At 40.4% G+C, this 24,271-nt stretch overlaps 1 protein-coding gene across 1 annotated transcript in view; it reads left to right on the top strand.

The window, feature by feature from the left end:
• Ctnnd2 (catenin delta 2) overlaps positions 1-24,271 on the top strand; it is an 874,755-nt gene that overhangs the window by 750,429 nt on the left and 100,055 nt on the right. Inside the window, 1 exon segment of the mRNA XM_028882044.2 lies at positions 10,006-10,179. Within this exon segment, the coding sequence (XP_028737877.1) occupies positions 10,006-10,179 (174 nt within the window).

Here is a 24,271-nt window from a genome sequence, read left to right as displayed (position 1 = left end):
CCTGCTACTTTGTAGCAAAAGCCGCCTGTGTTGTCTCCTCCTGGACACAAGTGTTCAGTCTCTGGAGAGCCTAGAGACAATGCAGTGTCTCGCAAATGCAGCTGACTAGCCCAATCAACTCAGCTATGCTCTGTGGCCCCTGTACAGCATTTGCAGAAATCCATACAACTGAGCTGCCCTCACTTTTGGAGTTCCCAAAAGACAGCATGAAATATCCTTTCCCTTCTGGCTTACAGCTAGAGTTTTTAAATCCCTACTCCTGCCATCTTTTTCCCACCACACCCCCATCCCCAAAAGGCTGGGGGTGGTCAGGAATATACCCTGAAGGCAAAAATCATTTCGTGCTCTTCAGACCATACCTCACAACAATGGCAGTGGAGGAACGTGGGGTTAGACTGTTACTCTTGGAGGCATTGTATCCAGGCTGCAGCCCAATGAAATCAAACCCAGCTTGAGAAAAGATTCTGCATACTAACCTACTTTGTCTTCCTACGTTTTACAGCCTGTGGCTTCCCCAGGAAGGAAAAAATGGGATCTTAAGTCAGACTGTTCCCCATTGCTGCGAATGCACTCCCTTTATCGTGCAGCAGCAATTCCTGTCTCATTTGTTCTTTAGTTCACTGGAATTCCTTTAGGTAGAGTTTGTCTGAGCATATACAATGGCTGTGCTTGTCCCTAATTGGCTAAGAAATCTAGGAACTATGGATAGATTCTGCTGGTAAGTCTGACCTTTGCTGCCTGTGTCCCTAAGATACAACTCACCAAGACAACATATTTTCGGAGCATCAATTTAACTGGCTGAGACTAGAGTAAGGCCATTGGCACACTGAGCGGAAGATGCCAGTCTTCTGATACTTCTCCTTTGGTGGGAATCCTTTGACCAGTGTAATCAGCGGGTTTTACTTGTTAGCAAGTCAGTGGTACACAGCCTAGGGCTTGTGAGACCAGACAGGGAGGACACTGAGAGCTGGTAAAGAAGAGCTGAAATCGTCCTGTACTTCTCCATATTCAGCATGAGCTTTGGGATTAATAGAGAGAATTATCCTGTGAGTCTTCGTAGGACCATGTTTGCAAAGTCCCTTTGTAAAATGTATTACATCATCACCTGGTTTTATTGGTTTCTGATTTTTATCCCTAAGTTATGTCTTTCTCTTCATATAAAGGACAAATGACTTCAGTTTTCCAATCTTTAACCTAACTGTAGTAGAAACATTTTAAGTAGAATCCGAACCCAACAAGGAAACCAAAGAGAATTGTAATAGTTTTTAACTGCCACTTTGGTAATTGTCCATACTTTGGGGTGCAGTATGATATTCTAGTCCATACGAGCAGTTACAATTGCATCAGCATGGTTGACATATTCATCTCCTAAAGCATGCATCATTTGTGTTGGAAACATTTAAACTCCTTCCTACCAGCTATTTTTAAAGCATTTTTAAATACATTTGCTTTTTTTTTATTGAAAATAGGTGTTTTTCATACACCATATTCATACTCATTGGGTAGCTGAGGCTGGACTGCAACCTCTTATCTTTCTGCCTTCAGCTCCCACGTGGGGATTGCAGGCTTGCACCGCCATGCAAGCATCCCATGCACCACCATGCAAGCATCCCATGCACCGCCAAGCCAGCATCCCATGCACCGCCAAGGCAGATCCGATGCACCACCATGCCAACATTTCATGCACTACCAAGCCAGCATCCCATGCACCACCATACGAGCATTCCATGCACCATGCATCCCATGCACCACCACACCAGCACCTCTGGTGCTCTCACCCTGTTTTGTCCTATTCCAGTTTGTTTCATCCTATTTTTATTCTTCTTCTTTAGATGCCCATTTTTTTTTTAACAAGAAACAGAAAGGGTGTGGATTCTGGTGGCGGGAAGATGGAGATAATCTCTACTAGCTATTTTGAAGTAGAGAATTACTTCTTGCTGATTACTGTTACAGTGCTCTGCTATAAAATACTGACTGTTGCTCTTGCTCCCTGGCAGCACCTGAGTATATATGACCCACCCACTGATAACGCTGTCACTCTTGGGTTATTTTCTTCCTAAGCACACATTTCTTCCAAGAGCCACCATCACCCACCCTCCTGCCGCCAGCCCTGCTCATAGTAAGCCAGTGCATCCAGCTTAAATAGTCAAGCAGCTTGCATTTCTCTCTTCAAAAAACAAACAAACAACAACAAAAAAAACTTCTGTGTACGATCAACTGATGATCCTTGGGAAAGTACGTGTTTTCCATACTTGGCGATTTTAAAGAGTACAGGTAATAAGCTACTTTCTGCTGGTATACATCATGTAGTTGTATATTTGAAGCTGGTGGGAAAAGTGTCGGCAACATGTCACTGGGTGAGGCACTGTCTAGGGTGGCAAACACAACCCTCCATGTCCATTCAAAGTTTATTGCCAGCCTGTTCTCAAGAGTCCTTCATGGCAGAGAGGTCACTGTGCAGCTACCCAGTTCTCTAACATGAAGGTTTGTTCATGCTTTAGAATGTTACCCTTTGAAAACAATCTCTGGTTATAACCTGCTTGATCCTTAACTTTATAAACTGTAAATACATGGGCAAAACCCTCCATTCCAGTGAATCCGAGGATCTTTAGCTGTCAGTACACTCTCTGGAACAGGGAGGTGGCTCAGTGGTTGAGGGCAGTGGCCATGCCAGCTGGACAGCCTGAGGTGGGTCACCAGAACCCATGGTGGAAGGAGAGAACTGACTCTCAGAGTGGCCTCTGACCTCCACGTGCACACCATGGCGGGCACCTGTGCTTACACATGGACCTCATACACACACAATAATAACACATAAATTTTTAAAATAAATAAATAAATACATTCCCTTGTATGTCCCCTGTTTAACTGCAAAAGACAATCTGACCATTTAAAGGACAGATTTAAGGAACAAAAGTGTTTTGTTCATTTTACTAAAGAAAAATAATAGATTAAAGCAGTGCTGTGCGCTGAAGCCTGTGATGGCCTGGAACTCGTCATGTCATCCAGACTGGATCAAACTCATGACAATCCTCTGGCTTCTTCCCAGTCCTCCTTTATCAACCTCCCCGAGTGCTGGGATTACAGGTGTGGACTGTGTCTGACCCTTTATAATTTTTTTATCGTGATAAAATGTAAGCATCATTATTTTAAAATTAACTCAGAGAATTAACCATTTTTACTCAAAAGAGTAACATATTAAAGTAGATTTATTGTACAAAACTGTAAAATACTTTTTTAATTCTCAAGTCTGAGGAGTGATAAACCATGAGAAGAAAGAGGCGTTTTCACTGAATATCGCCCCAGCCTGACATGAGATGAACCCCAGCGAAAGCTTTATCCAACCACACATGCCTTTTTGTCCTCTCTGTTGTTAAGCACTGTTATTGATTTTCTAAACTGTAAACTGCAGAATGGAGATCCTTCAGCATACCATGTACATGTTTACTAACTTGCCAATGGCAAATATAATATAATAAATAAGTACTCTACAGACATTGCCCTTGTTGGCGTCTTAAAAATGCTTTGTTTCCTGGGTGTGCCCTTTACACTGTAGAAAGTCCTCTTTCCCAGCTCCATAACATTTTCATATTTCAAGCTTTTAAAACAATTTTTGTAACATGTCTTGAAAAATATAGTCAAGAACATAGCTTGCACAAGGTTTGTAAACTGAATCCTGTGTTCTAAGAATGGCATAACCATGTAGCAGGCACTTAGAGATCATTAAAGATGTAGCTGTGGACTACATGTCATGGTTATAATCCCAGCACACAAGAGATGGAAGTAGGTGATTGCAGGTTTGAGGCTATCCTGGACTACATAGGGAGTTTGAGGTCAGCTTGTAAAAAATAAGGAAACCTGGTCTCAAAGACAAAACAATGACAACAAAACACACACATTAAAAATAAAATAGTCACTTCTTCCTTCACCCAGTTTGCCACTTTTTAGAAATGTTAGATGCATCATATATTTAAATTTATATGTGATATATTTCTATTATTGTAAAGAGCTGTATACCCTACAGTTACCAATACATCCTTACCCAGAAATAGATTAGCATTAATAATTTGTTCCACTTCTGTAGGGTGGGGATTTTCATTTGGAATTCTGTTCAATCTATATATTGTTTTTGACAGAAATTTCATGTTCACAGTATTAATTATACCAACCCATGAGCATGGGAGGTCTTTCTCTAGTCTGGTGTCTGCCTCAATCTCTTTCTTCAGACAGGTATTTCCATTGTAAAGGTTTTTTCACCTCCTTGGTTAAGTTTATTGTCCAATATTTTTTAGAAGCTATTATGAAAGGGAGTGTTTTTCTATTCATTCTCTCTCTCTCGGGGTAATTTCTTTTTATTAGAATATAAAAAAGCTACTGACTTTTGTAAGTTGATTTTGCATCCTGCCACTTAATTTTTTTTAACTCCTAAAATTCATCTGGAACCACAAAAGACCCCAGGTAGTCACAGTCGTCCTGAGCAGAAAGAACAATGCAGATGGGTCACCATTCTAGATTCCATGACATACTGCAGAGCTGTGGTGATAAAAATCACATGGTACTGGTACAAAAACACACAGGTAGACCAATAGAAAAAACAGAAAACGTGAACATAAATGCACATATTTGCAGCTATCTGATATTTGACAAAGATGTTAAAAAATGAATACACACTGATGAAAAAGACAGCATCTTCAACAAATGGATGCTGAGAAAACTGGAGGTCCACGTGCATAAGAATGATATTAAGACCCATATCTGTCACCCTACACAAAGATCAATTCCAAGTATATCAAAGATCTTTATGATATATGTGAAAGTGCTAGAAGAAACATAAGCAGTACCCTACACAATATAGGCATAAGAAATAGAATTCCATTTGTCCAGGAATTAAAACCAATGATTGACAAGTGGGACCTCATAAAACTTCAATACAGCAAAGAGAGCACTCCGCCAAGTGGGGAGGAAACCCACAGAGTGGGAGAGAATCCTCGCAACTTTGCATGTGATGGGGGATTGATACCCTGAATCAACAAATGAAAAACAGAATCAAGAAAACAAATGACTGAATTTTAAAGCTTGGGATATAGATCTGAACAAAGAATTCACAAAAGAAGAAATAAAAATGGGTAAGAAATATCTCTAAAAGTGTTCAGCATCCTTGGCAATTGGGGAAATATAAATTATAACTACTTGGAGATTTCATCTTACTCCAGTCAGAAAGGGTAAGTTCAAGAAAACAACTATTGGAAGGAGGAAGTAGAGGGGAGAAATGATGTCCATACAGTACTAATATCTGAAAGATTTTTATTACTACTGGCCTATTTTTAGCTTCATAAGAATTTTCCAAACTGGTTTCCATAATGCCTGATCCAGTTTGTAATCACAACAATAAATGATGGTTCCCCTTCCTCCACATACCTGTCAGCATTTGCTGTTCATATGTAGAGTTATGAACACCACCACCCACCCACTCCGGCCCCATTACTGAAGACACTATACACTTTGGACACAGAACTTGGAGAAGTTACTGGAACTGACCCAAAAGGCTCCTTTCTGTGTACTGACTCTCATAGTATCTAAAGCCAAAAGCAAATCAGTAGACCTACCCAGCTGTAAAGGATGTGAACCACAACAATGAGCAGCATGGCAAGATGTCCATGAAGGTACAGTAGTGGCACTTATATCTTGCAAGTCACGAACAATTGTCTAATTGGACTTACAACCTGTTCAATGGGAGGAAATGCACACCTAGTCCTGTAAACCTACCCTACTACCCATGGCTGGTGAGGTGATGGGCCCTGAATGAAAGCCTATTACTGTCTCTTTCCAATTCAGTTTAATTTCTAACTTTACTCTGACCACTTTTTATACCCAGAGATAAATGTAGATCTCACCTATTATCAAAGAAGGAGGGTCTTTTTTTTCCCCCAGCGGATAGAAACCATTGCAGAAATCCACAACTTGTCAAAATACAGAGAACAAGTGACTGTGGGTACCCAAATCCATGGATACAAACACAGCACACTTCTACACCTCAGGTTCAGGAAATACTGTGGAAAACGGGGCAGAAAGGTTGTAAGAACCAGAAGACTAGAGCATCTGCTGGGAGATACTGTCAGCTGTATACTACAAGGATGCTCTACCTATAAAAGCTCAAAAATTGTGACCTAAACAAGACCAGCACCAGTTGACATGCCAACATGGATGGAAGGAATCTCACAAAGCCTCACCCCTGGATGAAGAGCTCCAGGCCATTAATGGCTGTTGAGAGAGAGAGAATCAGTCTTCTCCCAGGACAAGTCCCCTGATTAGTTATTTAATTCCAAGCAGTCATCCCTAAACACGTACACATATGAGCAATACTAAATGGACTCAACAGTATGTATTCATTCATAGATACTCAACAATGTTAATTGAAGAAGAAAAAGGTCATGAGTTTGAGAGGGAATTGGGGGGACATGGGAGGAGTCAGAGCGGGAAAAGATGTAGAAATGATGTAAATACAGTGCTCATGTATGAAATTCTTAAGAAAATAAGAACTAAACTGTTACTCCATATAGGATAGTTTCACCTGCATCCTACACCCATTAAATCCACACCACCATTGACCTATACCCTGTTGATGTCGATTAGCAGGCTCAACCAGGTCGGGCAAATTGACACAGTCCTTAAAGAATGCTTCCAACTGTTTTTAATGGAAAATTGATGCTTTCCCTTTGATTAACTCAATAAAAGTTTGGAGAAAGTGCCCAGATAAAGGTCAGTTACATTGACTAGCTTTGAAATGGTTCTTTTTCTTTGGTATTAACATGTGTGGGTTTCATCAACTTTCTGAAATAGCAAAGATTCCCCTTTGAACTCCAGCCCCTGGTCACCATCAAAGATTATCCACATTCACATCAGTTGCTCTTTTATTTCCTCAGATTCCCTCTGAAGCTGTTAAGAAATGATTGTAATAAAAGGTATTTAAGGCTTGCAGGGATGACATGTCAGAGCAGAGGAAAATTGCCTAGTGATCTAATCATTTGTCCTGCTTTATAGAGTCGAAGTTAGGAAAAGGAGAACAAGATGAATCCCAGCCAAAGAGAATGCAGCTGTCGTCCACATACCTATCAGCTGCCACACTCCATAGCAAGCATTCCAACATATCTTCCTTCCATATGTGTGTGGCTGTCCTGTTAGTTCTGACAGAGGCAAAGCTAGTCCAGGCTTAGCTGAAATCTTATGTTCTGATTTCTGTGAATACTATTAGACTTTTATGTGAAAAGGATAACTTGAAATGTTCTAAGAGATGACAGACTAGAAAATCAAACAAACAAAAGACAAATGAAATCTTTGTCTGTGTCTTGTACTCGCAGATATACGCGCTCTGCCAGACTGGGTTCTTGAGAGCCTGTGATGCCTGCTCGTCATTGGAGCAGACCCAGCTACAAAATGACTGCTCTTCCCCGGGTGCTGTCTGTGTGTTCATTACAACAAGCTAGTTTCAGATAACAAGCCAGGATCAGCGTGGCAGGGCTGGGTTACTTTCCTCGTAATTGTTAAAAGGCGCAGACTTGGCCTTCTGTGGGTGGCTGTTCACAGACGCAGAGGCATCCTGAAGTAGTCAAGATGATATTTTGATGAAAAGAACAAGAAGCCAAAAGTACCCTGATTATAAAGTTGAAATTGCGTGTCACACTAATTAGGAATGGCCTTTTAGGGCTTAGCCGCCATCCATCTGTGGATGTCATTCATTGCCAAGCCGCAGCCTTGACTTAAACCAAGCTACAACATAACTGAGAGAGACAAGACAGGACTGCTTTATCTTGGCAAATAATGACATTCTTGAAACTATTGTGACAGTGAAGTAACTTTAAAGTCCCTCTCACAACATTTCCATTTTTATGTAGCAAGGATACAAGACAAACCTGCATCTTCCACTAATGAAAACTTGAACACTTAATGAACTTATTCTGAAATATAACACTATATACACATATATGTATGTATATAAAATATATACAAGAACACTATATATCAACTGTGTTTATTTTGGTGTAATTATTGTTGGACCCCAAAATCTAGGGTCTCAAGTGGTTGCCCCAAGAACCCAGACTCCAGTCCAGTTGACGCAAAAGCACGAGGATTTATTTTTGAAGCTTCTGTACAGAAGGGCAAACTCTGCTCCTAAAAGCAAGAGTCACATCTTACTGCAGCCCCATAAGGGCTTATAAAGGAAAAGCCCATAAAACCCACAAGATTACAATTCCCATACAGATCACACAAGATCATGGTCTGGTTACAGAGTGATCACAGAGGGGGTGCAGTTACATCAACAGGAGCATTCTTCCTGAAACCTCAAGGCGGGATATCAGGGCAGGAGTGGAGTTTACACAAAGGTCACAGTGGTCCTTCCTGGAACACCTGCAACTATCCCAGTCACAGTTGAGCACATCTCTTAACAGAAATCTTTTTACATTGTTACATTGTGGCTGGGGTGATTGAGTAGTGGCTGAGTCAGGTTGCCCTTGGAACTAGATTTTTAGTTTCTCATTTCCTGGTGCTTGAAGTTTCTCTTTTCCTGAGGCTTGGGGGTGTAAGCCTGAAGGGTTAGGGTCTTTCATTATTAAGGTACACATAAGCTAAATAGCTTAGCTTCTCTACTCCAAATTTGAAAGAATTGCTTTGTCTATAAGTTATCTCAGGATTAAATGTATTTTTTAATATATATCTTATTTTGACCTATATTCCCTGCCTTTAGTAAGAAGATAAGCTTCATGTGATCAAAGATGAGTATCATTATTTTAATGTTATTTTTAAGAGTAAGAATGATATAAGATTTGATATGCAAGAAATAGAATTGAATCATTTTATCAAAGCTTTCTTGTGATTATTATGGGCTTTTATAATGCATTTGCTTGGGATAAAACATTAACCCCCCACACTTGCTTTTACTTTATTCATTTAACTTTTATTGTTCCCATTTGTCCAAGAAGCCACCATCCTCATGACTGTCGTTTTTTAATGGTGAACCAGTATTTCTTTGTGAATATGAGCCATAATTTTTAAGTTATATACAATTAATTTTTTTGTTTTTGTTTTTGTTTTTCGAGACAGGGTTTCTCTGTGTAGCTTTGCGCCTTTCCTGGAACTCACTTGGTAGCCCAGGCTGGCCTCGAACTCACAGAGATCCGCCTGCCTCTGCCTCCCGAGTGCTGGGATTAAAGGCGTGCGCCACCACCGCCCGGCTTAAGTTATATACAATTAATTTTTAGTAACAAATTCTCTTACTATTCATTATATTCAACAGAGAATGAATTTAACTATCAGGGTGGCTGTAAGGTCTAAATTTGCCAACTGGTGATGGTGCATGCCTTTAATTCCAGCACCAGGGAGTTCAAGGCCAGCCTGGTCTACATGGTGAGCTCCAGGATAGCCAGGACTATATTTGCATATAGTTCGTGTCAACGTCTATACTAAATATACTAAATGTAACAATTTGATCTCCCTTGTACATGTTTACATGTTTATTAGAAACAGCGATGGTTACCTACATCAAGCATAAGACATATGGAAACTTACCAGAGTTGTGCAAAGGTTATCAACTTACACAAAATAAGTGAAAGTGTTGGGTTGGGTAGCTTGTAATATGCAGTGTCTGGTCTATGCCAATGATAAAACATGTAACCTTGATCTTGCCATTCTTCTACTCCAAGAATATGCATCTGTTTCCTTCCTTGCTCTCTTGGTTATGTTGGTCTATTTCCAAGAGCAGACCCCTTCAAATGCTAGGTTCAACCACTTGTGAGCATGCTTCAAACCTGTCCACCCTTGATCAAAAGTTCTGTCTCAAGAATAGCTCTCCTGTTTTTCTGTGGTCCCTAGATGGCTGACCCTCTCTGCTTCACTGATGTTCACCGAATACTGTCATGCCTGTTTTGTGTTTGGTGATTTGTATGGGAGGCGGTATCACGAAGCATAAAGATGTTAAAGGTATTTACTCTCTCATTTTTCTTTCACCAGTGGGATGGAGTAGGACCTCTTCCAGACTGTGCAGAACCACCAAAAGGGATCCAGATGCTGTGGCACCCATCCATAGTCAAACCCTACCTCACGCTGCTCTCTGAGTGCTCAAACCCAGACACGCTGGAAGGGGCAGCAGGCGCCCTGCAGAACTTGGCTGCAGGGAGCTGGAAGGTATGGCTAGTTCATTACAATACAAAAACAATCTGGAATTATGAGCAAGCCTTAAAAATGATACAAGTATAGGTTTGAAAAATGCAATTCTAATAAATATTTTTAAGACGTTAAAGAAAAACCAATTATATTGAGCTGTGGGACTTAGAATGCCCTTAATTTTTTTTCTTCAATATTCCAGTGTCCTTGAAGACCATTGTGAATGTAAAGGAATAGACATAAGTACAGCCATTGAAAACAATCTAAAATGCTTATCTTTTTACATGGATAGCTAACCTGCTTATCTTTCAGGAATTATTGTGATATGTTGATGCTTCAAAGCATTGTCATTGACCATCAAGGGTGCGAAATCTAAACATCTTTTCTCAAAAGCCATGTGAACAGTATAGTACCAATTTCTGGCCCTTAAAGCTAAGAATCCCTTGCATTTTAAAAGTACAGACCCACAGAAAGGAAACAGCAAGTGTATGACTGTAATGACCAGAAGGAGACTCCGTTCCCCCAAGGTGTTGAAAACCTATACTGCTCCTGATTGATTTTCATAAGAAATGATCATCCCTTCATTTGGAGTAGAAAGGATCCGCCTCATTAAAAAGCCATGGTTATGTTCACTAACAGTTCCATGTACCAGTCTTCCTTGTTGAATAAAAAAGTATGCTCACTGAGAAAGCTGAGGATATATGTGGAAATGTCAAGAGAAGAGATCAAAAAGTTTTGAGTTCTTCCATCATGTTCCATCCATTTAACACCAGTGCCTGAATTTGGAATGTTCATAATCGCTCTTTTCCTTTGACATTCATTCTCTTCAAAAACACATTAGTGTTGACATGTAGAAACTTAATATTCAGAATCTCAGTGCCGGAGATGCACCGGACACCATGCAGCTACACACTCCTGCTCATACCTCCGGTGTCTGCCTTATCCCTCTCACTCATCCTTCCTTTCTGTTGCTGCAACCTGAACTTTCGCTTTTCCCTCTTTCTCACCCATGACATCCTAGCTCTCTGGGCCCAGCACGAATGAGTTCTCTTGAGGCTGCTGATGGTGGGTAAGCTCACCTCTTCTCTTAAAGACCTTAGGGATGAAGAAAACTGGTCATTTCATTCCCACCCATGAGACATCCCCGGTGTTTAAAGAATTTGGGTTGGGCTGGGTTGCAAGTGAAGTTGTCTCTTATTTTCAAGCAGAGATTGGAAGAAAAGTTTTAAAAGAAGAGTCATGCTCTTCAGAAGGCCAGCACATAGCATGCCATGGCTAGGACAGATATAATAATGGAAGCCATTCCTTTGAACTAGCCCTCGGAGCTTACATTTCTCTAAGCTCTCATAGTCTCAGAAGCTTTGATTTAAATCACAGTTCAAACCTAAGCTGGCCCCATCTTTTCTTAGCCTGAGAAGACTGAGCAAAGTCTAGCTGTCTTGTGTGTCACATGACCTCTTTAACAGAGGCCATTGTGACTGCCTCAATCTGCAGCGTGCAGGACCATCAAGGTACTAGATACAAAAAATGGTAGAAGATGTAGCAGATCGAGCAGTTGTCTATCTGTGAGATCAAGAGCTCTCTCTCTCTCTCTCTCTCTCTCTCTCTCACACACACACACACACACACACACAGAGTTCCCCTCCAGCTTCCCTTCCTCAATGTACTAACTGGATAAGCATGAGAAAGTTGATTTCTGGGGTAAACCTGACCTGAGGCATGAAGATTTGCATGATAGCAAATCACATAGACTATTTTAAGATAAAATTTTAAGTAAATTATTGTATTTGCCCGTATGCTTTTCTATTTTCATCATTTTTCATGTTCCTTAAGAAATTCTTATGTCCTTAAGACAATTTAAAAGTGTGGAAATGTCTTGGACACTACAAGATTTTGAGTGTAAAAATTTTAACTTAAATTCTGTGTTTCCCGTGTTCTAAAAGTTAAGGGGAGATATGCAGATGACCTGAGTCAAACCTCAGGAGTCTTGATAGTAATGTCTGAAATTAAAACTGCATAGAATAGAATTAATGACAGACTAAATAATGCAAAAGGAAAAAAATCAATGGTCTTGAAGACAATATGCAAAGCTATTGAAAATGAAATATTCTGAGAAGAAAAACAATGTAGGCATAGCTGTACTTAAGTAGGCTGGTGTACTGATTGAAGAGGGCGAGGAAGGGAGCAGAGAACAGTTAAATAAAGTGAGTACTTTTCATATTGAATGAAAATCATACAATTATATATCAAGGTAGTTAGGAAACTCCAAGCACCAAAAAAACAGCCAAAACAAAACAACAAACCAACAAACAACAACAACAAAACAAACAAAAAAAACAAGAAGGAAACTATGCAAAGAACATTGTAAGCAAATTGTTATAAACTAGTACTAAAGAGGAAATGTTAAAAGTATACAGAGGAAAGAGAATTGTTATGCAAAACATTGCACCATGTCTAAGGCCAGCATACAATGTCACCAGTCATCCATTAATTTATAATGTATGGCCTTGCTGAGCCACCAACTGGTCTCTAGGAGGGGGTGTGGTCCACGAGGCCCTGAACAACTGAAGCCAGGATGTACTTGCCTCCTTGTGCTCTACTGACGGGCCTGTGCTTGGATTAGCAGTTCCCAAACCCTAGCCCTTAGCCCCTGTAGCATCTGTGCATACATCTCTATACACAGCCACCAGTTTGACTCCTAGGATGCCAGTTAGACATTTAGAGCACAAATTAATCCCCCAGCCATCCTTAGAGGGTCACTCTTCAGGACTCTTCATTTGATTTTGATTATTTGATTCTGATAGCACCATGCTTTGTTATCCCCCCCCCCATGTGTCTGTCAGTCTGTCACAGCACATATGTGGAGATCAGATGACCACTTACAAGAGTTGATTCTCTCCTTCCACCATGTGGGTCCCAGAGATTGAATTTGGGTCCTTGGGATTGGCACAAGTGCCTTTACTCAGTGAGTCACTTCAGCAGCCTATGGCATGCCTTCACTCATTCAGTCGTCATCTCAGCAGCCTATGACATGCCTGTACTCATTCAGTCATCTCAGCAGCCTATGATGTGCCTTTGCTCATTGAGTCACCTCATCTCAGCAGCCTATGGCATGTCTTTACTCAGTGAGTCACCTCATCTCAGCAGCCTATGGCATGTCTTTACTCAGTGAGTCACCACAGCAGCCTATGGTATGCTTGTTATGTGAAACTGATAGAGAGGAGTCACAGGAGAGTGGCGGTTTCACCAATGTCTAGGATCAGCAGTGCCTCCTGGGTTCACAGTATCTGCCTGAAATGCAGAATATTTTGTGTTACTTACCAATCTGTGTCTTGTGATAACCAGGGTAGTTTGGAGAGTTAATGAGACATGTCTGAGTCCTTAATTAGAAGGATAAAATGATAGGGTTTTAAAACTTTTGCAATCTTTATATTTTCAAATTCTTTCCTATCTTGGATCATATAATGCAAGCAATGTAGGATGTGTGACATCACTCCGGGTCTTCTGGCGATCACACTATGTTCCTCTTGGCACTTGAACCTGCACATTAGCTCAGCACAGTCCAGAGGACATTTGTTTACCAAATTTTCTGTTATCAATAAAGTAGAGATTAGTAAATGGATAAAGTTTAAGGACTATGACCATTTAACTTTTCAAGTCTATATTAGATTATGAACATGAGTTAGAAAATACAATGTGGTGATAACTTTATGACCAAGCACAAATATGCACCATTAGAAATGCAACAGATATCCCAATGGCAAGGAGAAAAGGTAGAAAATGTAAATATAAGTATGGAAGAAAGAAAACTGCCAGAGATCATTCCAAGTACTGAGTGATTGTCAAAACATAGTCCCACTGTCATCAAGATGTCTAGTTGTTATTGGCTATTTCAGAAGATAGAATTTATAAAGATTTCTATCCCAGATGGACAAAGTAGAACATTGGCTCTTAGGGTGTCGATTTTACATCAACACCTGTTTCCTAACAACTCTAGAGAAATAGGTTGGTCCTCTGACACAGTAGAAGGCCTCTGAATAATGTTTCTGTGCATTTACAAATAAGCACACATACAGAGATCCTTATCATTCGATTCCACATGTGTATGTGGGAATCAGGCACTTCCCACCACCTACTGTACACTTCATTTACTCTGTTATAGGGGAAAGGAGATGGAGGGTCCTTAGAGGAGAGTAGAGAAGATACTTATTATACCAAACGATGATATATCATTATAATCAAAGAGATTAGTGAAGTCTAATATAAAAATCTGAACAGAAAAATCCTCATGTGACAGAGACGGTCTTGGTCAAGGGAGATGGCTCAGTTGGTCAGTCACTTGCTTCGCTTGCTGAGTTCAAATTTCTAGAATTCAAATAAAAAGCCACTGCAATCCCAGGTGCTGGGAGATGGAGACAGGAAGATCCATGAGGCTTGCTTTCCAGCCAGTCTAGCCATGTTGATGAGTCCCGGGATCAGTGAACAACTCTGTCTCAAAAACTCAGATGGAGAGTTACTGAGAAAGATGATGATTTCTGGCCTCTGCATGCACCTTCACACAAACATATGAAAGTATACATGTGCCGATAGCACACACACAAATGCAAAGGTTTGTCTTTTAAAAAATATCATAAATAATAACCAAGGCTATGACAGGGCATATAGTGGCTTTCACACAGCACTACCCTCAGCAAGCTAGCGCTCTAAGAATGTGTTTTTATAGCAACTGTCAAATTTTAGTGGCATTTCTTAGTAGTCCTTAACTTTTTATGACCCAACAAAACAGAAATGAGGAGGTAAAACTGGAGAATTTTGCATGGAGAGAGCTCTTTATGGACCTCCTTGTCTGACACAATAACTTCCGTTTATGAGGAGAGCATGATCACTCTTTGGCTGTGACAAATTGACTAGCAAACCAGATCTTCCTAATGGCCCTCAGCACTTTCTACACTTGAAAATGTTCATTACGTGGTTCATGAACAGCAGAAAAAGGAGGTGGCATTATGGCAGGAACAAAGTGATAAATGTTTCTCAGAAGAGCATGGACTTTAGTTGCACTTTCCTTGTTCACAGACAGTGAATTTGTTTGTCGCAGAATATCAAAATGGGTGATCCAGTAACTTGAAGATTATCCAAAATGTGAACAAATGCTCTTTCAACTCCTGTTTGTAGATCCTTCCTATTCTAATTGAGGTTTATGAAAACCCAGGCTTTGGATTGTAGAAATACATGTGTAATGGCAGTAAAGCTCAACATTTACATAGCTTCAGTCTATTTCTACTAAAATATGAATATTCTCTAGGAATATTATCAGCCTAATTTTATTAAAAAATAAAATAGAATAAAAAATTGCATAGATAAGATCCCATATTTTATGAAGTGACATGATAGCAACATAAATTTAAGGAGAAAGAAATAGCATCTCTGGCCCAGATGGTCCAACTGAAGTTTTCTAACTGTAAGAGAACTCAGAAATTTGAGACATATCCTTAGAGAAAGAAATGGCAACCTTGAGGGGACAGTGAGTTTAGCTTAATCCAGCAGTCACTGTGGCCTGTGATCAAGAATGAGAGGAGGTTAGTAGACTACAACAAAAAAAGCAAGACTCCTGGTTCAGCATCAAGATGGAGTGAGTTACCTTTCCCCTAGTCGATGGCACAAGTCAAAGCACAAAGACGAGCTGTAGAAACTTATTTTAAAACATGGAACATGAAGTATCATACCTGATAGATGAAAATGAAAAAAAAAAAAAAAAACTGTCCCAGAATGAGCACAGAGGCTGTCTGAAGGCTCTGCCTACATGGAGTGTATGAGAAACAGTATTTTAGATGAGTCCAAGATGCCGAAGCTAAGGAGCAAGAGGTGAAGGACCAAGCCGAAGGCCAACTCTTGGTCCTAGTCAGGCATGGCTCAGCAGCTTCTCCCCTACATTAACCAGGAAGTTCAACTTGGTCATGAACCACAACAGTATTGCAAATGCCGCAGTTGCCATTGATGCCAGCTCCAGAGGAGACCTGTGCTGATAACTTGATGCTGGGTTTGTCACTGTCGAGAAAGGTCATCTGACTTCTGCTCTAGTTCTAATGTAAGTGTCGCAGAACTCCTTTCTGGAAGCAGAGAAACTGCTGAACCAGAGATATCGGACAGAGTGACAGGGTCAAATTTACCTTCTTCTAAAGAAAAGCAACTAATAAGAAATAGGTAAAACAGTGGGGTTTTGACAAAGAACTTGAGGACAAGAAATAAAAAATGTGAACCTGTAGCTGAAGTCAAAATAACTAGAGTGCATGGGACAGAATACCAAAGATCCTGATTTACACAGGAAAAGTCCCCTCTAATATTCAGCAAGGAACTCTTAGCGTTTGCCTGTGAGAAAAACGCCTAAGACTGGCAAAGTCTACCTGAAATTACAAGAGGGAGCAAAATTTGTCTCCTACATGAGATGGACATAGTATGTGTTTCCCAGTGTCATGTGGGAAAATCTCACAATTCATGGACCATTGGATAAAATACTCAGAAAGATCTTGTTTAATTATGAAGAATATTAGCCATAGACTGAGTGTGCTCCATCCTTTTCTAGAGAGCCTTATAAGCAAAATCCAAATTCATCAGTAGTTACAAATTTTATTGATCACAGTCTAAACAAAGCCTTAAAGCACCTATGGGAATGCAGATATTTTCAGTATCCCAGAAATTAAAATTGGGGATGCCTGCCATTTGGTTGTAAATTACTCTGTCAACAAATGAAAAAGAAAATGTAGTCCATAATGAAAAAAAAAGAAAGAAAGAAACAGCTCAGTACTGACAGATGTTAAAATTAGCAAGCATGAGAAAATTATGATAGCATTGTATATGTTCAGATAGAAGATGTGTGCTTGAAAAACCAAATAAAACATCTTGAGTTAAAAGCACCATGTTTGAAATGAAAAATACATGAGATGCAGTAAATAGCAGATTAAGTATTGCACAGAAAAAAATTAGCACACGTGAGGGCAGGGATGCGTCCATGAACCTCAGCTTGCCGGTGCACACATCATTGGGCTCCTCAAAAGGATGCAAGCAGGATCAAGAGAATAGAAAAAGAAAATACTGGCGGGAGTAGCAGTTAACATTTTTCCAAACATAATGAAAACCATTGACTTGCAAACCCAAGAAGCTCAAAGAACCACAAAACATAAGGAAAAATTATGATTAAATTATAGCAAATACTTAATAATCAGATCACTCAAACTTTGCATTAATGAGAAAAACTCCCCACATCCCCCCAGGAGTGGGGGTTAGGGGTGGCGGTTACTTTCATCAGCAGGTCTAGGTCAGCACCATGGACAGCAAAAAGGCAAAGAAAAACTAAGGAAATCAAGACTTGCCAGGCAGGTACAGCTTCAGTTAGAATGGTTGTAAAGCTACCTTTCTGAGTCTTTTTGAAATGTGAACTATGCTGAGAGCAGACATTGTCAATTGCCCATGTAGTCATGCCAGAGAAAAATTGTGACATAAGGACTTGAGTTGAATTGCTGTAGCATTGATTAGAGTATTGGTCATAGCACCTCAATATGCTTATCTTCCCATCCTGAAGGAAAACCAGCCACTCCTAAGATCCGATTCAGTGGTTCTAGCCTCACACATATGGTTGTGGATTACTTTGGCACAGAAAAGACTCTCCTGAGAGCATATAACCACTTAGAACCTAGAGATTTTTCTGGGGAAAAGGTTAGAAATCTCTGACCCCATCAGTAACTCCACTGCCTTTGATCTTTAGAGCGTAGACCCTTTCAGTGGAGATAGTGCTGACTTACATAATAAGTACTTGGTGTTGAAACTCAACCCAACAGTTTCTTTTGTCAATTAAGCACTCTTTAATCTTCCACTATGGACCAGAAGCTGAAGACAATTAAAAGAAAGAGATGAATGTAACTTGGTCTCTCCTTTACTCTGTAATAAAGATGCAAGTAAAAAGTTCAGAAGGCCATTGTCAATGGTGTGTCAGGGTCCAGGAGTGGCACTGAGGTCACTTTTACAAGGAAACAGTAAAGGAGGAGTCAGCACATTCCCAGCATTGCTGCTTAAAACCTCGGTATAGAAGACAATGTTTAGAATTACCTCTGGCAGACCTTTACAAGCAGTCTGTTACTTAAAGGAATGCCAGTTCCAAAACATTCAGACCCCCAGATATGAAAAGTCTCAGGCAAGATAGAAGTCAGAGCCTATTTTCTCCTGATATCACCGTAAAGGGCGGAGGACAGAGGCAGAAAGCAGTTCACACGGGCTAAGGGCCATTCTGTCATCTTCAACATGTGACTCCAAGACTACTCCCATTGTAACACCCACTAGCAGGAAACAAAATTCAGTCTCTGGAAAGAAATATTCCACCATGCAAACCACAGTGGCATCTCTGTTCCCTGCTGATAGTCTAGGGTTGAGGTGGAAAAACACTTCCATGTGGTTTTGCCCCCCACCAGAATGGACAAGGATTGTAAAATGGACCTATAAACCTAGATTCAAAAATAAATTCATCTCCTTTCATGAGAAAAAAAAAAACTTTCACTAATAGAGTCCACTTATGCTGCAGAACAAAGTGTTATATTAGTATAAAGTAATTGCAGTTGAGTTCTTCTGCTGCATAGAACTTCCTCAGAAACTGTACTTTGTGGTTACAAGAATAACGGCCTCATCATCATGGCCTCTCCAGACCATGCCACACAACAAAATACAGATTCCCCCTACCTGTGTCATTGAAAGAAGAAATGTTTTAATATCTCCAAGGTGGAATTCCCCTGGCTCCATGAGAAAGATATCAAGACCAGTCCCTTATTTTCATGAGAAACTACATTTACAAAGAAAAAATTAAGGGGAAGTTTTTGACGTGGTATTGAGTAAGAGAAAAGTAAACTCTTTGGATTACTTTTCTTGTCTCATATTGAATAGAAATGATCGCCAGCTCAGCCTTGCCTGTGCGCAGTGGCTGGGAGCCTGCCACCTCCAGTACACCCTGCTGGTTAGAGGTCAGGGTGCTGGCCGTCTCCCCGCCGCAAGGACATATTTACGCAGTGCTATCGAGGGGGAAATGTAGCTGGCTGAAGATGAGATCTGAGACAGCCTTAGTTTCATGCACGCAAGACCTGTCACCAGAAACAGTTGCATCAAATTCCCTGAAAAGCATTTCTAAATGGCATGTGCACACAGAGCTTTTTACCTCCAATATTTGGGGAAAAAATTTCAGAAAGTTGTTTTAATTGATTATTGCTGCTCCTTGACATGGCCAACAACTGGTTTACAGGTATTTGCTCAGCTTAATTAATGCTTTCTCTAGGTCAGTGTCCATTGAACCTGGCTTCTTCATTTCTTACATCAAGATCCTTTTCCTCCTAGGAAACCCCATCACCTGAACATTAGTGTTATCAGCAAATACGTGTGATAAAACTCAGTCTTTGCAGTAACCTGACTTACATGTAAGGAGTATGAACAAGGGAAAAAACCCACCCTATGAGCACACGATACCTGTGCCACCTTAGCCAACGTCTCTGTTTATAAATTCTAGCTTTGCTAACAAGGAAATTCTTCGCTAGCCCCGTTGACCAGAGATTTCACTTCTCAAAGTAAATATTGGGATTTTGAGGACAAAAGTGTACAATCTGATTACATGACTGAAGTGAAAGAACAACACATGAATGCCATCAATGTAGAGGAACTCTCATGGGAAGGGCTTTGTGCTGACCTTGCCCAACTACTCCATGAATCCCATAGCACCCATCACAGTTCTATTTCAACTATAAAGACTTAGTAACTCAATTAATAACAGTAACAACAACAACAATAATAATAATAATAGAAACAATAGTAGTAACATGAGCCATACAATAGAAACCACATGGTTTCTGAATATTTGGCACATTCTTTTTGTAATAAAACTTCCAGTAAAATAATACTGAATAAATAAGTTGGCCCATGGGGTATGTTCTGCCCTAATATAACACTAATTTGATTGCCAAGAAAATAACACAGCCTTATAAATAAATTCAGAAGCAAATTTTAGACTCTCATAATTGATACTAAAGTTGTTGTTGGGTATTTTTCCATTTTATGGAATAAGAATCAAGCACATTGAGACCCTATGAGAGCAGAAGGTGTTAGAATACTTTTGAAAAGTTAAATCATGGGCTGAGATAAATGAGTTGGTAAGGCACATGCCTTGCAAGTATGAGAAACTGACTTCAATACCCAGAACCCATGTTTAAAAAGAAATAAAATGGGGACTTATCATGCATGGGGGGGATTCAATTTTATTTGGAATCATTAGGTTTTTAGAATAGGACATTTCTTTACCATGTCAAGAGATAAAGTGGGGAAATATCTACTTTAATAATTCTAGGGGAGAATTGTCTGCCATTTAACAGAAGATCTTTTAATAGCTGACTGTACCACTAAAGCAACAAAAATTTAAAGCATAGAAAATCCATCAGTTCAGAATTTTATCACTATCATGGGTTCAGCTCCAAAGGAGACTATTTTGTTCTTAATGGAAAACATCTTCAGTTATTTAGTGCAGTATTAGTAGAGAAATTACCTCTTACCTGCATAAATCAGCTCTAGTGGAATTGTCTCTTCCTAAGTATGGGATAATTTTTAGAGATATTATAACCATCATTTGTGTTTTATTCTGGCTGATATTTTTGAATTAAGTCCCAGGAGATCCACAATTGAATCAGGCAACCTGGATTTGAAGGATTAAAAACAAAAAACAAAACAAACAAACAAAAAAAAACCACTGACTTTACTTGATCTTTCAATCCCTCAGTGTAAATAAATTGATTAGACACAAATAACTTTGTTTTGAGTAGTTCTTTCTAGGTTCATCCCTGAGCTTCATTTTGCCTAAAATGACAGAAGTGGAAAAAACAACAATCTAGACATTTGTAGGTGAATTCAGCAGAATGCAGCTGTCCCGTGTTGACGTCCCTTATCTTCTGCTGACCTCGAGGTGGTGCTGACTTTGGGTTCTGTGAGCATAACTCTGTAGATGGATAGGTGTTGGATCGTGCATTGATTCTGTTTCTCTGTGTGGAGTCATCTTTATCCTACGGCGCCTCCCGTCTGGGGCACACCGTGGTGTGATGGTTGGTGGCTGGACCACTTTGCTCTACTGTCCTCTCTCAGTCTCACCTCACTGTTGAGCATCCTTGGATACAGCCATACCTCGTCCATGCTAACCCTTCGTATGTGTCACCTGCTTCCTAATCAAGTAAACCCTCTGTAATTCTTCTCTGTAGCTTTTTTTTCCTTCACACTTCAGCCCGTAGAAGCCCCCAGGGCTACCCCTGGTGACACTGGGGTCACAGAAGCCTTCATACTTCATGGATGCCTCCAGAATGGGACTGAAAATTTCACTGGTTAGTTCTTGGCCTCTTCTATAGTCCAATAAGGGAAGTCATTCGTTGACTCTCCATTCTGCCATCTTTGTTGAGGGCGAGGGAGAAAGTAACACCACCATACCCTCCCACATCAACAGCTTCTCCCTGGATACTCCAGGGTTGTCATGACAGCTCACAAAGTGCTGTTGCATCTCTTACTTCTTCTTGTAATGTCCCACACATTAGTTTAGGGACTCTGTGTGAACTCTGAAAAGTGAACAGATTGTTTTCTGCTTCTTCTAATCCCCTTTCAATATATCCAAGCTTGTACCTGGGGTTGTGGGGCTAGCCTTAAAAACAACCATTTACCTTTTCTTCTCTGTTCCATTATAACAACATCTCGTGGAGCCAAACAATGGCCCAATTCTGCCCAGGAGAAAAAGGAAGAATGCAATGTTTCCTGTCTGAAGTATCATCTCATTCCATGTAAACAAAAGTGACCCTCTTCTGACATAAACAAGATATTCCAGTTACATGTGGCTTTTGTGTTAGTCTTAGTGAATCAGGACAGCCATTCCCAAGAATAGATTTAAGTGCCCAGTGGGCCAATTTATAGTACTTAATATCTTTTACTCAGGAGTTTAGAGGCACGTTAAATGGATCATTGGCAACCAAAAATAATAAAATGAAAATCAACATGAGTTGATTACCTTGTAAGTTCTATGAACTGGGGTGAAGATGTTCATAATTGAAGCCGTCCTACACAGGGACAAGGGAGAGTGGGTGTCAAGCACACTGACTCAGAGATAGAGCTTCATGAGTTCAAGACCAGCTTGAGTATTCCCAGTCTACGTCATGCCATACTTGCCTTGTCTCACTTGTAAAGTAGGACTAGTAAGGCACCTGCTTTACAGAGTTGAGGATTAAATGAGTTCAAACATACAAAGAAGTTAGAACGTTTCTGGTAAGTGTGTTGTTAGATGTTAGCTAGAATGTTCTGAGAGAACTTGCCCTCCTGAGCCATCTTTGGGAACACCACATCAGGGACAATTTGAACCTGGCATCCTGTTCTGCTCTTGTGCCTGGTCCTTGTGTTCTTTCTTCCTCTTTCTCCTTCTCCCTGTTCTTGCTTTTCCCTCTTTCTCTGCTATTTCTTTGACAATCCTGAGCATCTTATCTTGATCATGAGTCACTCTTCTCAGTGGTATCCTGGTCACACCTGGTTTACCTCCCCGCTTTGTGCTGCCCTGCTCAGTGCATACTACCCTCGGTCTGTTGACAAAACGTCAGGGTTGAGTCAGGTACTTTACCCCGATCAGGGTGAGGTATGTACACCTTCTTCTGTTGTCTGCTTCCTTCAGTGGCACCCATACTTTCCAAATAAAGCTTTTGGCAGCTCATACACCTTTCAGACCACCACTGGCCTTAAAGAGAAGCAGTCCCGTTCTCTTCTGGAACACTGTGTGAGCTTCATGCTTCCACACTACTCGCACCTGGGAAGCATTCCACAGTCCCCAGACTTCTTTATTGACACCATGCCTTCTGTTCTTTTAACTCCTTACTGGGTGACTCATAGATTTCCAGCCCACTCCCTGGACTTCTAGGCCAATGGCTTAAGAACATGGCAACCTCCTATCTTGGAAAGTCTAGAAAAACTCATGCACATTTGCAGCACCTTTTGAATATGTCTACAGCAGGCTGTAGACTATGGTGATATGAGAAGAACCACACACACAAAACACACACACTACAAAAAAAAAAAAAAGTTTCCAAAAAACAAAAAAGAAGGTTCTACTCTTGGGTCACCTGAGTGTCAAATCCATTCCAGGCTGTCACTTTTCATATCATAAAATACATGTCTGAACTCATACGTATTGGAAGCCTACAGGCTTTTTTTTTTTTTTCAGTTTTGTTTTGTTTCCTTTCAAGTTCCTGTCAGAGTTTAAATGGATTCTCTTCATTCTCCACTTACCAGCCTATCTTTCCATCCATCCTAGGGCAGGTGAGTGTAGTACTGGACCTTCCAAGAAAACCATAGCTGTCCCATTTGGGGACATTACAGATATGGTAGTGTGGCAGATAAAGTGACAGCAGCCAAGAGAGAGCATGATATCTTCAGCCAAAGGAGAAGCAGATTCAGGGTATCTCTTATGATGAGATTATTTAATGTTTTATTTAATATGTCCCTGTTGATAAAGTGATGGTGCTGGTCTTCCTGCGTTTTGAGGAATTAGAAGAGACCTCAACTGTGTAAACCAAGAGTATAGGCTTGGCAGTGGAAAGAGAGCCATTTCTAAGGCCTGTGCTTAGGATGCCAGGAACTGTTTACAATGGTCTTTCAGGACAAAAGTATCCCAGCATTATTTATTATTAATGTGCACTTTTTAATTCCTCCATGTTGACCCAAAGTCTGAATCTCACTCTCTGAACTCCAAGTTCTCTCCTTAATTTTATAGAAGAGGCCAACCATAAGCGGCTGCGTAAGCTTAAGCTTCAGTCTTTTCTGGATTGGGTGCTAGACACTCAGCTAGAGAAAGCAATGAATGTGTCTAGGGGAAGCCATGTTTCTTTGTGGGGGGCAAACGCACACATAGAAGTGGGTACTTCCTCTCTGGGAAGTGGTGTCAGAACCACACAACGTGATCTAGCTTAGTGATTTCCAAACCTTGGTGTTTCTCCACTGTCAACCGGACTCCTGAATAGTGTTTCTTTTGCTTCTGTATGTGGGGCTGTTGAGTAGGCTGAGCGGCGCCATGGTGAGTTGT

The sequence above is a fragment of the Peromyscus leucopus genome, chromosome 11 (genome assembly GCF_004664715.2).
Source record: "Peromyscus leucopus breed LL Stock chromosome 11, UCI_PerLeu_2.1, whole genome shotgun sequence".
Lineage (NCBI taxonomy): Eukaryota > Metazoa > Chordata > Mammalia > Rodentia > Cricetidae > Peromyscus > Peromyscus leucopus.
This window is presented reverse-complemented; position numbering and strand designations above follow the sequence as displayed.